Raw genomic sequence first — 20,653 nt, 5'->3', positions numbered from 1 at the left:
TTTTATGAAATATTATGTAAATTTTATCAATTTTCATTCCAGCACATAAGGAAATGTTTAGGTTTATTGGTTCTCATAAAAATAGAAAAAAAAATTCTCAAGTTACAATTAATTTTTTATTAAAGTCTAATGAAAATAATAAATATAAAAGCCCAACTTAATGAACAGAATATGATTAATTTATTTCATATACACATTATCACAATTTAATAATTAGTACTTGAACAGTTTTTTAAAGTTTGAGTGTAATTAATTGATACAATTTGAGTATAAATTATTGATTTGAAAAAAATGTATTCGTGTTTGTTCCTCATACCACACCCAGTTACATTTTAAGTATATCCTTTTTAATAGAATTTAATAATTAAAACTTAAACAGGTTAAAAAAAAAATTATATCAAATTTAATTTGTCAGTATTTTTGGTTCTTAATTTTTATGAGGACCTAAACATTCTCTTATGGGCTAAAATGAAAGTTAATTAAATTGACATCAAATTTTTTCTCGTCAAAGGAATATTTTTGACAATATTTCACAAAATATTGACAATTATGACAATTTTTTAATTTTCAGGGTAATTGCTCAGTGTTTGAAGAGCTTTATCTTAAAAAGAAATGGTTGTGTAGAACTAATTTTGATTATTCATTGTAAATAATTTTACATTATTTCTATTATTCTACTTTAAAAGCAAAATTCTAAGCTATTCTGTCAGTTTTGTAGTTATAGTTTCTAAAAATGTCCATTTAAGAGACTGAATTAAATTTAATGGACTATTAAAAGTACGTTTCATAGATATGTTAATACAAAATCTTTGTTTAATTTTTCTTAATAGCAAATATTTATACACTAAATAGTGAAGCCATTCATTGCATAAATGTACTGAAACTTAATTTTATTGGTTTATTTTTTGATTAATATATATTTAAAATTAAGGTTTCATTTATTTAATTTTTTTTTCATTCATTCTCTTTTTGGTATAAATTATTGGATTAATAGAACAAATATAATTTTATTAACATTTTTGAGATGGTTCCTCTTATTTATTTTATTTTAATTCTGTTCAATGGTATATACCTATCCAACCTGAACATCTCCCAGCACATACGTTACCCAGGAGGAGGAAAGGTTCCACTGAGCTTCTCAGCTTATTTCAGCTAATAATCATCATTAGGATTATTTATTGGTTTATGCAGTAAAATATTTTTTCTTTTGTACATTTGAAGAAATTGTATAAATTATGTTATTCAGTAAAAGCAATAAATTTTGTGAAAGTTAGATACTTTTTTTCTAGCTTAATTTTTTTTTTACTTTTTTCTCAGTAAAAATAATACTATTGGACATAAAAAAATTAATTAATATGATATTATATGTCTAATATTAGACTTAAACTAGAATGATAATTATATTAAAAGCAGATAAAAATTGAAAAACCAATACCTTTGTTGCACATCTTGGTGGCAAAGGAAGAACAAACTGATCAAAATTATAATGTTCATGAGCACACAACAAAAGTGGAAAGGAACAGGCGGTACTGTATAACAGAATAATATGAAGTTTTTTCCTGAAAAATAAATGAAACAATACTAATTACTAAAAAAAAAAAATTTAAACAGCTTGAATAGCTATGTCTTATTTTACACTAGTAAATAGAGTAACTAAATCCAATGATACCAATTTATTATTAATTGGGATCTATTATTTCTCAATATAATCTTTGAATTGCAGGTTGAATGGCTTGAATAAATCTCCTGACTTTTCCAGGGTTTATTCCAAATTTTTCCTAAGCAACCAAAATTTACTCAAATTTTTAAACTTATTAAATTAATTTAATAAATTTTGACATAGGTAATCTTTGAATTGGGGGTTGGAGGTTTACAAAGTTATTTATTGAACACTCACACAAAATAGAATAATAATATATTTACAAATATCCAATTATTTGTTAAAATATTTAGGATATATATTGTATATTATCATAGGATATATATTTTTTATATTAGTTGTTATTTGTTAATTATTTACACAATTTACAAATATCTATGAACAGAATTTTCATAGAATATTCATGAACAGAATTCTATGAATCTTATTTTATTTTTCGTATTTCTGTTCCTAAAATAAAAATATCTCTTTGATTTAATTGTATCGAATTATAATAAAAATTAAGTATTGAATATTTTTTCAGTTTCCATTAAGTTTTGGTGAAAGCATAATATAGAAACCGTTTGTTGCCTTATTGCTAATATTGCTTCAATAAGGATCTATATATCCATACAATTAAATAACTTTCCAATGAGCACCTAACACGTTAATGATGTATAGTTTACAAGTTATTACACAAAGTAAAGAAAATTCTGAAAAGATAAATACACATTCTACAACAATACTTTAATAAATATGGGTGAAATATTTAATATGACATATATTAGCAAATAATAATCAGATTTCAATGATCTTTTTTTTTTTTGTTTTCTAGGGAATCTAATTAAGGTTCAACCAAGTTTAATTTTTTTCATAACTTTTTTTTTACTGGATAATTTGATATTTCAATAACTAAGAACCTTCGAGGACAAAACCGAACATTTAGAAAAAAAAAACAGGATGCAACTAGGTTAAGAAATTTATATAAACAAGTATTCATGCTCTCTTTAATATTAACAATTGATTATCCAATTATACACAGCTACAAGGGCGTACCCACGATCAAAACTAGGGGGACAAGGCATAGTCAATGAGGTTGTGTCATTTTGGCACGGAAAAGGCAAATAAAACCAAAATTTTAAGAATAAAAAATGTCCATTTATATACAGAAAAGGAGAAAATTGAATATGTTGTTTTTTTAGTTTCAAGTTTTTTGTTTAATAAGAAGCAATGACTAAAAAACTTTTTACGTTAGGTAATTCGAAGTTACCAAAATTAATTCGAAAAACCAAAAAAAACATTTGAAAGATTTTTTTTTAAGCTGCTAATGGAGACATTTTTCACGGAAAATCTAATTTTAAAACAACTTTCAATCAGTTATTTTTCCATTCCGATGTGTCCCGAAGGTGTATCGCAAATAACCGCAAACCGTAGCTAATGGTTATTGAAAATTAACACACAAACATGAATTTAGTTTCCTGAAAAACAAGTAAAAATAGTCCATTATCATGAAAGGCATAGGAGTACTCCCAGCCATTAGAGGATATGATATAGGAAGTATAATTGAATTCTAATTTGTCTTTTCAGATTTTTTTTTTTGAGGGGGGAGGATTTGTTATAATGATTCAGAAACATTTTGTTAATTATTGATGTTATTGATTTAATTAATAAACCCATAAACCCTTGCGTAATAGTTCACATCATTTTTTGAGTTTTAACAGTGAACTTTCCCAATGAAGCAGTTTTCCAGTTTTTTTTCAAATACTCTTACTTTTTCCAGAAAAAAATTCCCTGACTTCTCCAGATCTAAAGATCCTGGAATTGGCATGACTTTTTTATATTCGTTCCCTATTTTTGATTTGCTTAGTAATGCTGCTCTGAATTTTGCAAACAAAAAATTTCTGAATTTACAAAAGACCATTACTTTTCTGGACACTAAAATGTATCGTAATGATCGAAAATTGAATATCGAAGTCTCATATCATGAAAGGAAGAATAATGGTAGCTGAATTTTAAATTTCCTAACTTGCCATGATTTATGGATAAAAATAGATAAGATTAAAATAATAAATGAGACTATAAAAATAAAAGAGAAAATAATGTATGCTATATGGCAATAGGGGTGTCTTGTTTGGCCCAAGGGCAGTTGAGTACTGGACTAGCTTTGATTGGGGTGAGCTAGCTTGGAGTGTCAGGGCTCTAAACCTTGAACTCCAAAACTTGATGGTTCAAAATTCAATCTTTTAAAGTTATCCTTGATCCCCAAAGGGGTCATACTTAAAAGGAACTCCTAATCTCAAAAATGAGTCTCTTAAAATTCTTAGACTCTATGAATCGAATTCGGAGAGTCGGAAAACTCTAACTCGAATGCCCATAAATCTAATTTTTATGTAATGATGCCTATGTTTACTTATGACATGTAACAATACATGTCACCTTTCTCAACAATACATATTCAGATCATCATATTTTATCTTGTTAGAAAGTTTCTTTCCAATTTCTAAAAGCTATATGGAAGTTCATATATGTACTTAAAGAGCCAAGAAGTAAATTAAAAAATGTGTGAACAGTTGAAAGTTAATTTACCCTATGAATCTAATCATATTCCCCAAAACATGTCTACAACACTCACGAGTGTACTTATTTTACTCCAAATTATATATTTTAAAAGTAAAGCAATTTGCAAGCAAAACAGGTAAATTTTTTATTCTTTTACAAACAACTTAGGAAGCCTAATAGTTTAAAATAGACTTTCAATAAAACTCATCCCTTCAAGTTCCACTTATCGAGCTTTAACTGTATTTGATAGAAATTTAATAGGACCAGTATGTTGTATACTGTTTTTTTCAGAGCTAAAGTGGAATATTTATTGTTGGGAATCCAAATGTTCAAGAATATATGTTTTAAGATTTGAAGGAGTTTCAATGACATGATGACCCTATCACTTGATATATGGTATAAGAGATATATATAAAAATTTAAAGATCTCCCATAAGTCCTAGGTAATATTTTCAGAGGTGATAAAATACCACAAGAGCTTAAAAAAACACACACATTCATATAGAGCATGATCCAATTCTCAACAGAATAAAAGAAAACTGATGTTTTTGATGTTGGTTTTTTTTTAAAGCAAGTTACACTTATTGCTGAATAGAAAATAATCATTCAAAAATTATTCAATGCCATTAAGATCCAATTGCACTATCATAAGGTAGAAAAAATTCACTTTAAGAAATATGGTTTAGCTTAATTAAACATATTGGAAGAAGCAGGTGGACTAATAATGAAAAGATATATTTTGTTTTACAAACCATACTTTACTTGAGAATGTTTTTATCAGCCTCTTATTGGGTTGAATATAACCCACTTTTAGAGAAACTTTCACTTTTAATAAACTTAAAATTTCATATAAATGACATTAAGGTTTCTTTGGGGAAGAACATTGTAGACCCATTAGTCTTCTACATCTTGCACAGGTCTTTGAAAAAATTATTCTTAATTATCAAACAGCTATAATGAGAACATTAATATTATTTATATCTTTACTTCATTAACTTAAGAAATTTTCCTTTAAAAAAGTGTACTAACAAGATCTTAAATAAAAATAAATTCCATGTTACATTTATGTCCCTAAAAGCCTTCAGATTTGCCAAATTTAAACAAATCAGATCAAACCAAGTTAAATTAATATCTGCAGATAGATGATAGAATATTTTTTTAATATTATTATTACCTATGCCTAAGATCACAGAGGTCACTTGCAAAATTAATATCACCAGATACAAGAACAACAGCTGCTGGAAATCCATGAATATCTGCAAACCTTCTCATTGATTGCCTTAACTTTTCATCTGCAGCATTTTTACTTGTTGAAGCAACATGTATCAAATTAACCTGCAAAATAATAAAAAAGTAATATTTGTAATTATAACAAGTATTTAATTTTTAATTGCTACTTAGTCCTAAGAATTGTAAAAATGAGAAACCATCAAACAATTATGAACCATGTCTATTGGATTATAAACCCATTAAATCAATATTAAGTGACTTATAATACTTTAGATTGAGAAACTAGATAGCTGAAGTCACTATGATGAATTAGCCTCATCCAAAACTGCCTTAATGCAGGTGGAGATAATCTGGATACTGAGAAAAATCTTGGATATTCGAGAGTTAATTTGACTAGAGACATAAAAACACTGATTTCTACACTGCCATTAAAAGTGTAGTTTAGATGGAAAAACTAGATATTCTGGATGTGGAAATATTTATCAATGGGTTTAACAGAAGAAATGTACCATTGAAGAATAACCTTCTATCAGAGCCGTTCAAAGATGAAAGAGATCCTGTGAGAGCCAAGCTGTTAGAACAAATCCAGAAAATATGGGAGGAGGAAAGAATGGTCATGCAGGCTTAATAAACATTTCTTTTCACTGAAATTAGCTATTCCATCAAACTGCAAATTTTACGGGATGGAAGATGTAGACTACATTATATTTGCATTAACTAGTAATTGGTGCATCGGTATACCGTGCATGTATGAATGCATAGTAGTAGTGGAATAGGAATGAGCTGACCAAAGGGACAACTGACCCTAGGTCTCGAGGCTCAAGGGATCTATGATTCCACAAGTTTAATTTTGTTTCAATTTTAGAAATATCTTTGAGAATTTAAAAAGTACTAGAAAAAAAACATAAAAGAATGCAGAATAAAAGAAAAGCATCTTGGTAGTCAGAGATCAGATTTTATTGATCTAATTTGTATTAGATACTATAGATATATTTCAATAATAATAAATGTATTATTATTTAGTAGTGGATAAAACTGAACTTAAGAGTACAAATTATATTTTCTATCGAAAACCATTTAATATTTTGTAGCTTGTAAATAATGGTCTATTGAATAACTTAAATGCATTTACTTGTAATGGAATAAAATTCGGGAAATGCAAAAATGCTTTGTATTCCCTCACCATCCAAAATTTTGTCCAGGGTCTCAGAAGCCTTCACGACTGCATAGTAGATCTAAATTTCTAAATACTTTTGAAGACAAATTAGAGGTGATTTTTATCCACAACTGTTAGCAATGTCAATATTCAATGAAAAGTTTCCTCACCACTAATCAGGTATGTTATCACCTTACCATCAATAATCTAAATCCAAAAATGAAACAAAAACCAAACAAAGTCATAACTTTATATGGTTTAATAAAAGAAAGTATATATATCATGACAAAAAAATTAATCAATCATTTACACCATTAAGAAAGATGACTAGTAAACAAGACAAAATTTGAATACCTGAGCATCATTGAGCTCTTGAATAATAGTAGGATTTTCCTTTTTAACATCACAAACAACAACAAATTCAGCTTCTCGATAACCACTAAAAAATCTCTCTCTAATTGCTTGCACTACAAGAACTGCTGATTTACCATGTGGAATCTGAAAACAGTACCATATTAAAATCAAAGAAAAAGAATTAATTTTATTTAGAAATACATATTTGAAAATTTGATTTACTTGACAGTTTTCAATATCCCAAAATACACCTATTGGAGGAAGTCTTTGAGGGCTGCCATCACTGCGATAACCAGGATCTAAGTCAACACGTTTTTGGCAAATTGTATTTAACTTAGAGTAAGTTTTCTCTCTGCTGATGACTCCAGAAACTGAATTAGAATCTGAATAGCTATCTGAAGATTCATTGTCTTTAATAGATGTCACAATAGGTGGTATCGGTGGAGGAGGAGGAAACTTAAAATTATTAGATTTTACCCCTTCTGATGGAAACAGCTTGCGGGCAACTAAAAAGAAAAATATATCTTAAAACATCAGAATATACATTAAAATATCTCAGCTAATAGTGTAGGAAGGTGTGGTTATAAAAAAAAAAATTATGTAGTAGCTATCCACAGTTGGCAAGGAAAAGACAGTGAGAGGAAGTGGAAACCAAAATGAAATTAAAATAGTGGACAATTATTTAATACATACTTATATTTCATCCTACATTCTGCCAAAACAAGATACAAGAAGGATGAGAATTTCATAAACAAATATACAAACAAAAAACTAAAAGATAACACATGAAAGTACATTATACTGAGAGAGGGAGAGGGAGAGAGAGAGAGAGAGAGAGAGAGAGAGAGAGAGAGAGAGAGAGAGAGAGAGAGATTTGGACCAACATGAGTGCAGGCTTGAACACTTGGGAACTTTGCTTCCTGTGATGCAGGAAGCTTGGTGACCGAGTCCTTTCTTGACAGAATATTAAAGTGTTAGGAAGTTTGGAACGTACCGCTGGTATAGGGTTGCCCTAAGGTTGCAGGGGGGAAGAAAGATAAAAAAAAAAAAAGAGAGAGAGAGATTTCTAAACAACTTTTTCTTTTCTTTCTTTCTAAACAAATTTCTTACTTTTTTCTAAAATATCCATGACTGGTACGTGTACCCTTAGCAATACTTTATTTAGAGTTCCATTAAATCTTATTGCATTGATCAGAAAAATATTTTTTCACATGTTCCAACTAATAATCTTCTGGAATGTTTTCAGCTAATTTTTGTCATGTATTAAAATTCTTATACTCGACAAGATGTAACAGATTAACTTATTCCTGAACTTTAAACTTCTTTTCAGCCTTAATACATTATTTGATGTTTCGAACAATTATCAGCCGCTTTAAAAATATCATCTCATTTCTAATATGAATGTATATGTTATAGATAAGATGATATATTGCAACTTATATAATTGGTATTCTTTTATCATTAATTACCATCTTTTATTACCTGAAGACAGTCCATAATATATTACTATCTCTATCCAGTCTGATCAAAAAAATCAAGTACTATTACTACTACTGTTGAAATTAATTACTACTTATGTTAAGATAAAAAAATTTTAGTAGTAAAGTCAGCCAATCACATGCACTGATCTCTTCCATTGTCTTTCATTCTAATTACAACCATGGTGCTACCTCCTGCTCACCGAAACCCCTCTAAGTAGTCATGGCACATCAGCCTAGGCCTACAGCTTCAGGGTAATCTTCCCTCTGGTCTATCTTCCAGGAACCATTTAACCTTTTTACCATCACCCATACAGGACACTTAAGTTGTCACTCCTCTAACTGGCCTTATACCCTCTCTAATCAGTTTATTTCTCTGAAATTGAATTGAGTACAGCTTTCAAATCAAGGATACCATAAGTAATTTTTGCTCTCTATCCTGTGCTTTCTCAATGATAAAATATCATATCAATTAATTGTAGCAATCATATTCCCTAGGGCAATCTTTGTCTGCATGTTTATATGCATACACCATTTCAATTTTTTCATTCTTATTACATCAGAAAAGTGCAAGTACTTAAATCAATTGTAAACTTCTATATTTTTCCTGATGTACCATTTCAAAACTCTTCACATTTCTCCAGACATTCTTTGCAACACTTTCCTTCCAAACCTGTCCAGTATTTCCACTAGTTGCTTTATAACTATAGTCCTGGCCTCACTACCATAGATTGCTAATTAAGGTTTTAGAAATATGAGCCTTATGTTATATATCAGGTTACTCCTTACCAAGCTTCTTACTAAATAGTACAGTCTGGTAACTGCAAAAATCATTCTTATTTGTTTATTTCAAGTGTTATTACAGATCTGAGATACATAAAGGCAGACACTACTTCAACATTGTTTTCTTATTGCTTATACGATCAATAGTGTGACCTCATTGATATTCACCTTAAGAACAACTTTTTTCTATACCTTATCAAAGCTACACTGCCTCAATTGCCCACCTACTTCTTACAATTTGCCAATGCCATTCTTTGCAGCAATTTATTCATGATTGTACCACTTCCATCTGGATTTGCACTTTTGATAACATTGTCCTACACAAAACTGAACAGCAGTCTCTATCGTAGTTCATTTTATACTTCCATAAATTTAAACGGTTTTCTGTATTCTGTTATCTGACTTATATAAGTTTAGGGGATTTTCACATCTGCCATTACTTGGTATAATATTGGTCAATATGTCATATACAGCTCTAAAATCAGCCTTTGTCTGGCTACATTTCTTAATAAATAGAGATTATAACATTAATTCCGGCTCAACCCAAAGTTCAATGCACTCACTATATGTTTGCTATTTTAATGTTCTTTTTCTTTTTAGTTACACCTTGAGAAAGTGATGCCTAAACACTGAGAATTTTTATTCTACCTTCATAAATGGTTGAGATATGGCCATAGAAAAGATCTAACTGACCACCGCTTTGAAACAAAAAGATAGGCGGATAAGGTAAGTTTCAAGGATCATCGTGGGCTAACCTGTGACTTTGGTGCCAAATAAAAAAAATCAGGTCAGTAGTTTTGGAATGGATACTGTAGATATTTTTTTTTTTATTTACGGATTTTTGTACATTGAAACCTAAAAACTCAAAATTTCAAGGTGTGTTAATTTTTATGTTTCTTACTAGATTGCAAAGGTTAATTATTGAATATAAAACTATCAATAATCATTAGAATGGATAGAGATTAAGCAGCGTACACCTAAAGGAACAATTTGTAACTTAAAATAAATTATGTTGTCTCTGAAATGAGGACTGGAGTCCAGCACCTAGTGAAGAAAAATCTACTTGATAAATAATAAGGTTCCTATAAACAAATATTTGCAGCAAATAAGTAGTTTAAGAAATATATGCTTATAACAAGAGGACTAAGTACTTCAAGATGTAATATCAAAAACAAAGGTCAATTTGAAGCATTGATTGAAAACAATCTATTATATATCACTAGGGAGCAAATGTCCTGCAAGTGCTGTATATCATTTAAGGAAAGTAAGTAAATTAGCCATATTGATACTTGGATGCTTTCTCCTTTTGTGACAAAGGTGAGGCTTGCAGCATTCTTCTAACAATGTACTTGAAAAGTAAAATGATAGTAATCTGTTCCTGAAAATATTAGTGAGGGAGCTCAAAATTGGATACTATACAATTCCTTTGGCAAAAAACTAATCAGGAATAAATTTATACAAAAATCAATTAATGGAAGATTGCTGATTGACCGTGTGTATCAATCTTTATTATTTATTGTAATTTCTAAATGTAAATTTACAGTTTTAGAAAGTAATACATTTTTTATTCCTTTCACTTATCATAATATTTTATTTTTTTAATAATTTTGTACTGATTGCATTAAATATTACTCTGATGGAACTGTCTGGTGTATACAGCAGGTGAAGCACTGCATACCAATCAAAGAGCAACAGTTTTTGTGTTGTGATGGACAAAATGAAACCTTGCATAATTGTATTTAAATTCTTTTTTTATTGTTGTTCATATTTTTTATCCCCTATTTCCTGGGATAAAAAATTTCTTATACAAAAACTAATTTGATGGTATTTGTTTTATAGTAGGAAGGAATTCCCATCAAAGCCCAATATATGCATGGTATTCTGAATGTGATGATTGGCTTTAGAACAAGTTAATAAATTTTGAAATGGAATTTGGTCCGGGTGTGGTCAAATAACTTATTTGGTGGTCAAATCACTTATTTCACTGTCATCTACATCGAACTATAAACTACATTAATATATTAACTTGTTCTAAAGCCAGTCATCACATTCAGAATACCATGCATATATTGGGCTTTGATGGGAATTCCTTCCTACTATAAAACAAATACTATCAAATTAGTTTTTGTATAAGAAAATTTTTATCCCAGGAAATAGGGGATCAAAAATATGAACAGCAATAGAAAAAAAAATTTAAATACAATTATGCAAGGTTTCATTTTGTTCATCACACCACAAAGACTGTTGTTCTTTGATTGGTATGCAGTGCTTCACCTGCTGTATACACCAGACAGCTCTATCAGATTAATATTTAATAAAATCAGTGCAAAATTATTGAAAAAATGAAATATTATGATAAGTGGAAGGAATAAAAAATGTATTACTTGCTAAAAATTTAAATTTACATTTAGAAATGGCAATAAATAATAAAGGAAGGATTATATAAGATCTGATAATTAGATAAAATAATTATAACTATAATTTGAACTTTAAGTAAGCCTAAACATCTTTCACATAACAAAATATCAAGCTCATAATGTACCTTAAATGCAATAAAATAGTCTGAAAAGATATTTCATAATAAGACAAAATCGTTGAAAGGTCTAGAAACACACATAGAAGTATTGGGAGAAAAATAAATAGATTACTATGAATTAAATACGGAAAAACATGAGCATAACATTAGATCAATGGCAAATTTTGCAGGAATACAATTAAATGTTTTAACGAGATAAATGAATTTAAATAAGAATATAGTAAACCTTTCTTAGTTTGATACATTGTTTCATACATAGTCATCAATGATCACTTTTAAACATTTTCATCACTAAAACTACCACTCTATACCACAATAAACAGTCTTCCATAACAAAAGAGGTTTCAAGTCTTGTTTTCAAAACAAGAGGTGGCAAACACCCATGTTATGCACAACCAGTAAAATGAAAACTGATAATCATTATAGAATTTATTATTTCAAAAAACGAATGTTATGATTTACAATTATAATTATAGTGTTCTAATATATTTAACAAGCTTTTAATATGAAAACACATTAAATTAAAACTTTAGGAGTCTTACTGGATTTTTAACCTTATTCTTAGAGGGTGGGTGAATAAATTTATTTATTAAGAAATGAATATGCAAATAATGGAATAATCTAGTAGGAAAGTTGGATAGGTGCCTTTAAAAACAAAATTTAGGAAATATCGAGTTACCTGACAACGGGTTAAAACTGATAAATTAAATCAATATGTTGGAGAAACAATAAACTCAGGGATAGAATTAAAACTGCTTTATTATTTCTCATATACATTCTTGGCATAGTTTAGAATAACTTACTCTTTCAGACTATGATTTTCCCCGCCAGTTTACTCGTATACTTTTCACCTAAACCCTAATACAAAGTCAAAATAAGAGAAGAATGTGTTTATTCATTAAAATAAATACAAAAATGACGTTAAAACTTCTTCCAAGCCTATATTTTACAATAAAATACACAATCAACAAAACAAAACTAAATAAAAAAAAATCTTAATAAAATTAATATAAATTCTGAGTATAAAATTCTCTTGTGTGCTGAGATCAAGACACCCCATTTTATTATGGTGTTCCTGTTTCTGTCGTTGGGAAGTTTAATTGTTCAATATGAACTATTCTCCGCTGTTTGGATCCTCATGCCGCTGTAACTCTTTGCCCCTATTAGATTCTAATTTCCAGTACACTTTATCTCCTTCATGTCTATGAAGTTTTAATTTTCTCTGTCTATTTATCCCCACAATTTCTTCATCTATATTTTGTTATTGATAATCTCTACCTTGACTGCTGTAATACCTCTACAGTCTCTTCGACGCCCACGAAAGATTATATTTTAATCTTCCACCAAATCTATGCATTTGTGACGTACAAGTGGTGAGTATTCCAGGCCCAGCGCATATTCACTACCATCTGTTATGATGGTTAATTGCTGTCTATAGTAAGAAACGCGAGAACAGGCTTCCTCTACAACCTATCCATGCATCCTCCGACGTTGTCCTCTACTATAGGCGTTACGATCACTTTCCTCTCTATCTTTAGCAGATTATTAAGGGGATATCATATATATTCTGCCATTTCTGGCTCCAACTGCCTGTAATAGTTATGCTTTCAAAATCTCCGGATTCCTTTTACTTTTCGAGGTACCGTAATGCTCCGTATTGCTTCGACTTTATTTGTATTGAGCCCTACTCCATCCTTTGAAATATTATGCCATACAAAATTTATTTTCTCCTGGTCCAATAGTGATTTCTCTCCGGATAATTTCAATTCCAATTGTCAAATTCTGTAAAACGTAATTTGGAGATGTTTCACGTGTTTGTATCCGGTTTTCCTAAACACTAATAAGTCATCGATAAAAATTTGGCACACTGATTCGTCTATCCCCCTCAAGAACTCATCCTTGAGGCGCTGTAATGTTATAGTCGCATTTTTAAACCCTTACAGCATTCTCGTCAATTTGTAGTGTCACCCCTTAATCGTGATTTCCATCCCTTGTTAATCTTTAGGATACATTTTCATCTGATCATACCCTGCCTTGTACCTCTTCCACCCTTAAAATCTCTCTCATTTTTCTTTTATTTGGTTATACCAGGACATAAGTATTTTTTTCTTTAATTCGACTTCAATTTCAACATCAAAATATATTATTTTCAACAAATAACCCAAATATCGAAGTTAGGGTCGTGAATTTTGAAGTTGAGGCTGGGAATGTTATTGTTATTCTGATTCGGCTTTTGTTAATCTGCACCAAGCAGTATTTGAACCCAAATTTGGTATGAGTTGCTCATCTTCTTTCACATGTTGCTCCATTCTGTTTTGTTCTATCCACTAATTGTAAAATTAACTATAAAAATTTCAGTGACCACATGACTGGGAATTTTTCTGCTCCTATTTTTTCATAACACTAAATATTTAATTGACATCTATTAAAACAATGAAAAGTTTTGAACATAAAAATACTTTTCTCCAGATGAAGCATTAATTTATACATATGCAATTGTTACATGATTTATTAGTGACGTTTGTTTTATACTTACTCTTCACAGTTATATAATTTTAAGTCCTAAAAATGACTACTATTCGTTTGGCTGATTTAATAAATTTGTCATTTGGTAATTGTGAGGTAACGTTAATTTTTTTTATCTGCTCTAAACCGGTTTTATGTGTTTCATTTTTGTTCTTTTGCAGATAAGAAATATAAAATTTCGTGTTTTACAATGGTGCTTACAAGTTATAGCTCATCAACTTGATTTTGGAGGAATATTAGTAGAGTTCAGAGGAAATGACTCCAGTTTTATACAGGTAATTAACATAACGATTTTATCGGTGTACACATTAAAACCAGATTTGACAAAAGTGGGTAAATGTCGAGATTACATACTTCTAATCCTTATCACGAGGATAGGATTTTTATGTGCTAAAAAATCCGAAATATGTACATAAATCTGTGTTAATAAATTGTCAAATATTTAAAAAAATATGTAAATAATATGTATTTATAAATTTTGTATTAATCAACAATATAAATTACTAATTAATTAGTAATTTTATTACTTAAAAAAGTTACATAAATATGTATTTATTATATATTATATGAATAATATTTTAAAGAAATTATGTTAAAATATGTACAAAAAAACTGTACTTGGAGAAAACATAGCTGTTCAATAACAAGACATGAATTAGTAATTGTAATTAAACTAATTGATTAATAATTACTCAGAATGAATTATGAACAAATTAGAAATGGAAACAAAGAATAATCCTTATTAAAAAGAAAAAGAAAAAAAATATTTAAAACTTTGGAAGAAATCAATTATTCAGCAGGGTCGGTTACAAATTTATTGCAGATTAAATGCATTTTTAAATTATCAAATAAAAATCTTTGTCGGTTTTAACCGCTGAATGGACTTGTACCGGCTAAAAGATCTTTTAACATCTACTGATGTTATAGCGGCATACTTAAATGAAGCTATTTCCATTCCATCTAGTTCGGTATTCAGCATCACCTGGGCGGCAGTGTCATCATTTGTTCCGAGGAGAATAGCTCAAATGGACTGATTTTATATCCTAGATTTTTTTTTTTAACACTTCCTGTACTTTTTTCTATATGACTTCTCCGTTTTCACCTATATTTTCCAGTCTTCCTATATCTTCGTTCACAGTCTTTAAATTTTGCGTCAGTGGAAGGTCATTTTCTTCTAATTTTGTAATTGTGTTGGATAAAAATACCACGTTTGCACTTATGTCAGCCAAATCAGTCTTTATTGAGTTAATTGTTAACAAATTGTTCGCTTTCTCAACTGCAGTGGCGTCAACATAAAGTTTTGATATTGTGTTTTTATTTTTTTCAAAATTTAAACAATACTGGGCTGCTTCAAGCCAGGTGCCCCATCGTCTTATCATGGGTTCCGGTGGTAAAGCTAAGTCAGGGTGTGTTCTTTAAAAATAGTAATACGACTGGGAGCCTTAAAAAAAATTTTTTTTACTGTGGACACATGCTTGTCTATATTTGGAAATTCAGCACGCAGTTACAGGAATGGGATGAAATGCGTGTTCCAGGCAGGATAAATGAACTATCTTAGGATAAAAAACTTTAAGGGCATTACCAGCTTTATTCATGTAAGGTAAGGTGCCGCGTCTGACAAAAAAAAACAACAACTTTACCATGAGTGATGCCTTTAGGCCTAACAGTCATAGATTGGTTGACAAATCTTGCAATCGTTTCATGGTTACATTTTTCGAGGATTTCACAATTCAGCAAATAGGATTTTGAAGGTGCCTCAACACTTAGTCTGCCAACAATTATGTTTGAGATATAACGCCCTTCGATATCCGTAGTCTTGTCCACAGAAATCCAAATCAGCCCATCCGAAATTGCTTTCTAAATTTCCGTTAAAGTCTCCACGTATATAATTTTCAAATAGTTTTTTCTTAAAGTGCTTTCATTGGGCATTACTCGGCATGTGTATTTCTCAAGAATGGTTTTTAAATCCTGATTGCTAATTTTGTATGAAATGCTGCGCTGACAAATGCTCGGCACAAATCTAAATACATAGTATTGGTACCTGTGGAATCAGAGGAGGAAAGAACCGATGGAATGAAAGCCTGCCTTCTCGAAAAACTTTTCTCACGATTCTCTTGGTGCTTAATAGTTTTTATATGCTGTAATACCTGAGAGCATTGCGATATTGACACAGCCTTGTCACAACACGCACAAAATAAAACTCCTCCACTCGTAAAAGTTTCATTGAGAAACTCACTTTTGTACTTGGAAGCGCAATCCTTTGACTGACTTAATTTTAGCCATGCTAAAATAATTTTAAAACACAATCAAAAAAATTTAACTTGAAAAGGTCTAAATGCTGACTGAGGAGTGAAACAAGACAATGATGAGAAGGGACCATGGGAAGGGGGGAAACAGAGAAATGAATTGAGGAGTAAACAAACAAATTCTAGGAAAATGCTACAGAAATAAGACCCTTGCTCTTTTTAATTGATTCTGAGACATTCTAGTAGTGATTCTGTGTGAAAATTTATTATTGCCACTGCTTTTAATTTGGGTTCAAAGATTAAGATATAGAATTTTTAAGCACTATTTATGATAAATGATAAATTTCACCTTTAAGTTTCTGGCGTTCTCTTGAATTTTACCTAGTTGCTGCGAAAAATATATTTATAATTGAACAAATAATTTAAGGAAATATGTGATTCACGACAAAATATGTAGAAAAGGTCAAATATTTAAAAATATGTGAAAGAAAAATGGCTTCTTTTGGCTAGAAATGTCTTGAAACATCTTTAGTTAGTAAGGAAGGAATCGCAGATATCACGGTAAAAATATGTGAAAACATAAAATGCTGTGAAAACATGTGACAGGTAAAAATATGTGAAAACATAAAAATCCTATCCCTACTTATCACATTTTTCTCACTTTGGCTAGAAAAGAGTAATCCTTCCTGCCCTGATTTTAATCAACTTTCGACCCGCCATACAATCTCATAGGAAAGAGGATATTGGAGGAATACGCTGCTAAGGCGAGAGACGCCAGAGGGCGGGGTCTATTCCTTTCTTTGGCGTGGCATCTGGTACGATTGGGTAGTTGACAGTTGAGGATCGCTGTCGCATCCCAGATGCCAGAAATGGGGCGGTGGGCTATAAAAAAAGTAAAGAGTACTCAAAGCATGCTCACATTTTGTTGTTGATATAGGTTTTTTGAATTAATATTAATTCTCAGTCACTTTTTTGTTTTAAACGTTAATTAATCTATTTTAGTATGTATGAGATCATTCAACACTATTACCTATTGCCCACAACTGTGTGGCAGATTGTAATATCTATCAATAAATAAATCTATCAATTAATCTAAAACATAACGTTTACTGTTTTTACTTCTTCTTTTTAACAAAAAACTTTCTCCATTACATCAGAAATAATTATTTATTTGTATCATACTTTATATTTTCATATTTTCCTTAAAATAAATTAATGTCTCATTAATTTTCCTAGAAAACATTCATTGAAAAATTGATCAATTTAGTTTAATGTTATATTTATTTCTTACTTTTTAGAACAGTACATATATTTTGGGATCCTTAATATTTACATTGAAATGAGTCTGCACATAATAGAGAAAGAAGCACAGAGGTACTTGTAAAAGAACATTTTGTCTAGCTTGCTATGGTACAATTTAGAATTACCTCACTCAAATAGTGTTATATTCGCTACTTTCTATTAAACAAAAATGTGGCTTGCTTGAAAACACAATATATCAATTTTCTTCTTTTATTTTGATAATCAGTTCATCTTGAGGGTTGCAGAGGAGGTTTGTTTCAAAGACTACTACATCAGTAAAGAAGAACTTCAAGAAGCCATCAACAAAGTCAAACTGGGCAAAGCGGCAGGTCAGGTGAAATCACTCCCGAAGCGATCAAATACATGGGTGGTAAAGGCCAAGAGATGCTCCTCCATTCTTTGAACCTCATTTGGAAAGAAAAGAGAATTCCTAAGAACTGAGAAGCTGGAGTGATCGTTTCTATTTATAAGAAAGGGGACAATCGAGATTGTGGTAACCACCATGGAATTTCACTTCTCAGTATTCCAGGCGTAGTATATTCTAGAATACTGGAGACAAGAATAAGAACAGTTATCGATAGTCAGTTCGGAGAAGAACAATACGGTTTTAAATCATAACGAATTACATAAGATCTCATCTTTGCAATGCGACCAATAACGGAGAAGACTGTTGAAAAGAATAAAGAACTTTCGATTTTCTTTGTATACCTTCAAAAGACTTTTGACAAAGTGAGAAAGGAATACATAGAGCAGGCACTGTCAGATAGAGGCATCGATAGAAGGCAGATAGATCTTTATAATAAAACCAGGAATGTGGTTAGAATAAGGAACCACATATCACAGGAATTCGAGACAAAATCAGGTATTCATCAAGGTTGTTGCTTGGAGTCCGCTGCCCTTCATAGCAGTCCATGGGCAAAGGCAGAGGAGAGCAGGGGGGAACCGCGGCTCCTCCCTAGAATTTTGGAACCCAAGAAAAAAAAATGGAAGAAAATAGTGAATTTATTAGACAGATGATTTCTTTGTGGAAACAGACTATAATTAGGAATGTAAGATTGTTGAGTTGACATCTCCACAGAGCACAAGATCACAACCATACCTTGTGTGTGTATAATGGGCTGAGGTTTGCTCCCACTAGGCAAAATACTGCCAACGCCTATGTAGTAGTCCTTGATCAAGCGATAAAGAAAGCTAAACTGAGAATGAGACAGTTTCAGTTGGGACACAGGAACTTACAACCCATAAGATTTTTTGTGTTACCTTTCGCGGATGACCTGGTCTTGCTGGCTTCCAACGACCAAGACCTCCAATATAACATAAATTTTCTTCAAGAGTAAATGGCCACGATAAATATGAAAATTAACCCAGAAAAGACGAAATGGATGAGGATAGGAAAGAAACCCCGGAGAATAGTGAGGGTGATCAGAGCGAACAGAGAAAGACTAGAGCAGGTCGATAATTTCAATTATCTAGGTTCTCTCAACGAAAGTGGCTACATTGATGAGGAAGTTTCTCAGAGAATTGGTGCAGTTGGAAGAGTATTTAGTTTGTTTCGAAGGGGTTTCCTGAGTTAAAGAGAGGTGACGAGAAAAACTAAAATTATGCTCTATAAATCGACGTTCCTCCCTATTCTTTCCTACTCTTCCGAATCGTGGACCCTCACCTTGAAACACAAGAGTCGGATCCAACCCATGGAGATGCGTTATCTCCATAAGGTGGAACGAAGGACGCGACGAGATAGAGTACGGAACAGCACCATATAGTAGCAGCACCAGAGTACCGGACTAGCCTCGGAGCCAAACCGGCTGAGAGATTCCTAGAGGAGCACAAGCTAAGGTGGTTCGGACACCTCCTTAGTATGAACCAGGAATGATCTACCTGGAAGACGTATGAGACTCCCGTGGAGGGAAGAAGGCCAAGAGGAAGACCGCGCATTTCCTTGATGGAGAGTGTTAAGGAAGCCTTCGGGAGGCGGGATACGGACTGAAGTAGGAGAAAAGAGATGGTCAAAGAACGAGACATCTGGTCCAGACTCTACAAATCGTAATCTCACACTGTGCAAGCAGTAAAGGGGACAAAATGATGATGATGATGATGATTATATGATTTAGCTTGAATACGGTACACATAGGCAAACCAGGTGACAATGCAATCTAAAGGTATAATTATGATTGTATTTAAGTTCTTGAAAAAAAATTTAACTTACATCATCTCACTATATTTTAAATTGTATAATCTATAATATTATTAAATTGTTCATTTTGTTTTATTAATGTATTTAATTTTGGTTGTTTGTTATTCTCTGCTTACTTGGAAAGTGGTCAGCTTAAATGTTGCACGTATTATATTTTTTTAAAATTTTTTGAGGTTAATTACTTCCATCATTTGCAATAAATTATTATTTATTTATTCATGACAATTGTACAACGTTTCGGGACTACTGTCCCATATTCATGCACTATAAAAACCTATAACATCTTTCTCTTATCCTCCTTAATGTCTAGGCCTACTCTTCTTCCTTCTATCTCAAGCCTTATAAATAATCTATGATGTTCTGTAGATTTTTAACTCATTAAATATTAATACCAATCTAACTAAATCAGATATTCATTAAGACTTCTTTTAAACATTTAATTATTTTAATACAAAATATAATACTGGATTATCTCTCTAGGAAGTCTGGTGAGTCAATTCTTTTAAAATTTTTTGAGGTTAATTACTTCCATCATTTGCAATAAATTATTATTTATTTATTCATGACAATTGTACAACGTTTCGGGACCACTGTCCCATATTCATGCACTATAAAAACCTATAACAATAATAAAATCTATATAACACCAA

General features: G+C 30.8%; 2 protein-coding genes across 11 annotated transcripts in view; one reads left to right on the top strand and one right to left on the bottom strand.

Moving 5' to 3' along the window:
- Marf1 (meiosis regulator and mRNA stability factor 1-like protein) overlaps positions 1-12,107 on the bottom strand; it is a 60,889-nt gene extending 48,782 nt beyond the window's left edge. The window contains exons 1-5 of one of the 4 annotated variants that reach the window (XM_014434543.3): positions 11,962-12,107; positions 7,161-7,444; positions 6,939-7,082; positions 5,373-5,533; positions 1,436-1,559 (exon numbers count right to left, since the gene is read on the bottom strand). In XM_014434543.3, coding sequence (XP_014290029.1) covers positions 1,436-1,559; positions 5,373-5,533; positions 6,939-7,082; positions 7,161-7,444; positions 11,962-11,998 — 750 coding nt within the window. In that variant the 5' untranslated portion in view covers positions 11,999-12,107. Of the gene's footprint in view, positions 1-1,435; positions 1,560-5,372; positions 5,534-6,560; positions 6,753-6,938; positions 7,083-7,160; positions 7,445-11,961 lie in introns of those variants that run through there. The other 3 variants (XM_014434545.3, XM_067048030.1, XM_014434544.3) reach the window with 3 other exon arrangements.
- Positions 1-20,653, top strand: part of LOC106689537 (uncharacterized) — a 99,241-nt gene that overhangs the window by 881 nt on the left and 77,707 nt on the right. For 2 of the 7 annotated variants that reach the window (XM_067048035.1, XM_067048036.1), the window contains exons 2-4: positions 9,800-9,986; positions 14,423-14,536; positions 17,806-17,881. Coding sequence is in view for 1 of the 7 variants with exons in the window: in XM_067048031.1 (XP_066904132.1) it covers positions 14,304-14,357; positions 14,423-14,536 (168 nt within the window). In the remaining 6 variants the exon portion in view is untranslated. Of the gene's footprint in view, positions 1-9,799; positions 9,987-10,255; positions 10,278-14,214; positions 14,358-14,422; positions 14,537-17,805; positions 17,882-20,653 lie in introns of those variants that run through there. The other 5 variants (XM_067048032.1, XM_067048038.1, XM_067048033.1 and 2 more) reach the window with 4 other exon arrangements.

Source organism: Halyomorpha halys, unplaced genomic scaffold (genome assembly GCF_000696795.3).
Source record: "Halyomorpha halys isolate HHAL.00 unplaced genomic scaffold, Hhal_1.1 Scaffold1389.1, whole genome shotgun sequence".
Lineage (NCBI taxonomy): Eukaryota > Metazoa > Arthropoda > Insecta > Hemiptera > Pentatomidae > Halyomorpha > Halyomorpha halys.
Note: the sequence above shows the minus strand (reverse complement) of the source record. Positions and strands in the feature narration are given on the sequence as shown.